Genomic DNA, 2,958 nt, shown 5'->3' with positions numbered 1-2,958 from the left:
CAATCTGCCCCCTCTTTCTCCCCTCTTTTCCCCATTCTCTCCCTTTTTTCCCTCTCCCAATATTTTTGCTCTCCTCTCCTCACCCCTCCATGTCTCTCCCTATCCCCTCCCAATCTATCTTCATCCCATGTCTCTCTCCACACCCCCCCACACTCTTTACCCCTCTACCCCCACACTCTCCATCACTTCCCCTCCCTCCCTCTTCCGCCACTCTTTCTGCTTTCTCAGGTTGTCCACTTGACGTGGTGGTCTTTATTCCGTGACTCCATGTACTACATCCTAGCAATAATAGCGCTAATTATAGTAAGTAAGGCCGTTTCAGCTGACATCACACCTGTCCCTGGGCCCCTGTGCTCAGCGGGCCCCGCAGTAACTAATCTGACCCCTTTTATTTTCAGCTGTGTGGTTATAATGCATTCTGTGCACAATAAAGCAACATTCCCTTCACATTGCCTTCACCACATTCCCTTCACCACATTCCCTTCATATTCCCTTCACATTCCCTTCACCGCATTCCCTTCATCACATTCCCTTTATATTCCCTTCACATTCCCTTTACCACATTCCCTTTATATTCCCTTCACATTCCCTTTACCACATTCCCTTTATATTCCCTTCACATTCCCTTTACCACATTCCCTTCACATTCCCTTTACATCCCCTTCACCACATTCCCTTTACATTCCCTTCATATTCCCTTTACATTCCCTTCACATTCCCTTCATATTCCCTTCACATTCCCTTTACCACATTCCCTTTACCACATTCCCTTCATCACATTCCCTTTACCACATTCCCCTTACCACATTCCCTTCATCACATTCCCTTCATCACATTCCCTTTACCACATTCCCTTTACCACATTCCCTTCACCACATTCCCTTCATCACATTCCCTTTACCACATTCCCTTCATATTCCCTTTACATTCCCTTCATATTGCCTTTACATTCCCTTCACATTCGCTTTACCACATTCCCATCACCACATTCCCTTCACATCCCCTTTACCACATTCCCTTCACATCCCCTTCACCACATTCCCTTCACATCCCCTTCTCCACATTCCCTTCACATCCCCTTCACCACATTCCCTTCACCACATTCCCTTTACCACATTCCCTTTACCACATTCCCTTCATATTCCCTTTACATTCCCTTCACATTCCCTTTCCCACATTCGCTTTACCACATTCCCATCACCACATTCCCTTCACATCCCCTTCTCCACATTCCCTTCACATCCCCTTCACCACATTCCCTTCACCACATTCCCTTTACCACATTCCCTTTACATTCCCTTCATATTCCCTTTACATTCCCTTCATATTCCCTTTACATTCCCTTCACATTCCCTTTACCACATTCCCATCACCACATTCCCTTCACATCCCCTTCACCACATTCCCTTCACATCCCCTTCACCACATTCCCTTCACCACATTCCCTTTACCACATTCCCTTTTCACTTCTCATCCAGCGCACCCCATTCTGCTGAGGATGATGATGATGATGCTGTGGGGTGAAGGGGCCCCTCAGTAATTACATTCTATGTAGGGAATGTTCTCCTGGATTCAGGACGTGTCTCATGCAGCGTGTTCCGCGCTCTCTCTCTGTATTTCCCGCAGCAGATTTTCATGAATAAATAAAACCCGTTACCTACATAAATCAGAATCATTTTATGTCTTCTCAATAAGGGATGAGTCACAGCATGCATGGAGGAGAAGCTCCATCAGGCGAGTACAGTTACGAAACACGCAACCTGATTGAGAAGCCACCGACGGAAGCTGCCATTCCCGATTTCCCAGGCCACTCACTAGTTCCAGGAGCAAAGCTGAAATGAATTCAGTTTTACTGCCCCAGATAAGACCTGAGACTCGGATCACTGCAGCCTTGCTTCTTGTTTGTGGGGTTCGTTTGTTCTATGACAGGTTCCATTTTGGAATGTTTTGTATCTGAAGTTGGAAAAAAAACAAACACACAATACGAGAAATAAGAAGGACGCTTTATGAAAAGAGATGACTCATCGAGTTTGCTGACCGCAGGTCCTCTGTCTGCCGCAGATATTCCAATTATTATTGTTCCTGTATGCGGCTTCTCCTTCCCCCCGAGCCATGTCATGGCAGAGAACACAGAGCTCAGCTTTCCACATTCTGCTGAGCTGGTCTGCCCGACCCTACGCACGCTGTATGAGGGTGTCAGGTACTGGCTGGGAATAGTAAAGAACCTTAAAGGAGAACTATGGGGTTAAGGCTTTTCCCCGTAGTTCTCCTTAGGGTAACGGGAGGACACAAACTAGCGTCCTCCTTTCACCCTAAGCTCAGTATACTGCTCGCGGTATGCTGAGACGCCACAGCTGAAGCGGATCCCGACAATTGTGCCGGGATCCACCCAGCTGCGTGACTGACAGCTGGCTCTGCCTATCTAGAGACAGAGCCAGCTGTACCCGCCCCCTCCCTGCCCCCGCCCTCTCCCCCGTCCGTTCCGCCAGTCAGCTCTGGCTGATCGGAACGGGGAGGGGGGAATCCAGCAGAGAGCCGTGACAGGATCGAGAGGTGAGCGAACGACGGTATGTGTTCCCTCACCTCCCGATCTACTGAGCCGACCTGTGACAGTCTCATTGTCACAGGTCGGCTAGAACTATGAGGTGAGTGAAAAGCACCCCCTCCCTCATAGTTCTCCTTTAAGGCTTTAATACGTTGTATTTAGTGATCGTTGTTCTCAGAATTTCGTTTTCCCTTTTTTTTTTATGATGAGCTAAAATGACACAATGACAGGTTCTCTTTATGTTAAAGATGATGTATTATGTCTTATGCGGTATGTAATGGGACTTGAATGTATCTGAATAGTAATGTTTGCTGTGCTTTTCTTTTCTGTTGCAGTTTATTTATGATGAAGTCATAGTCTGGTAAGTCTCCTGTATTAGAGATTCACCGGGGGGGGGGGGGGGTTTATTGGGC

At 47.5% G+C, this 2,958-nt stretch overlaps 1 protein-coding gene across 1 annotated transcript in view; it reads left to right on the top strand.

Annotated features, from left to right (window-relative positions):
* The window catches only part of SLC24A4 (solute carrier family 24 member 4), an 85,466-nt gene that overhangs the window by 64,877 nt on the left and 17,631 nt on the right, over positions 1 to 2,958 (top strand). The window contains exon 8 of the mRNA XM_018558528.1: positions 2,881 to 2,906. Coding sequence (XP_018414030.1) covers positions 2,881 to 2,906 — 26 coding nt within the window. The remainder of the gene's footprint in view (positions 1 to 2,880; positions 2,907 to 2,958) is intronic.

The sequence above is a fragment of the Nanorana parkeri genome, unplaced genomic scaffold (assembly GCF_000935625.1).
Source record: "Nanorana parkeri isolate BGI_ZX_2015 unplaced genomic scaffold, ASM93562v1 scaffold344, whole genome shotgun sequence".
Taxonomy (NCBI): Eukaryota; Metazoa; Chordata; class Amphibia; order Anura; family Dicroglossidae; genus Nanorana; species Nanorana parkeri.
The sequence above is the reverse complement of the archived record's forward strand: the minus strand, read 5'-3'. Positions and strand labels throughout refer to the sequence as shown.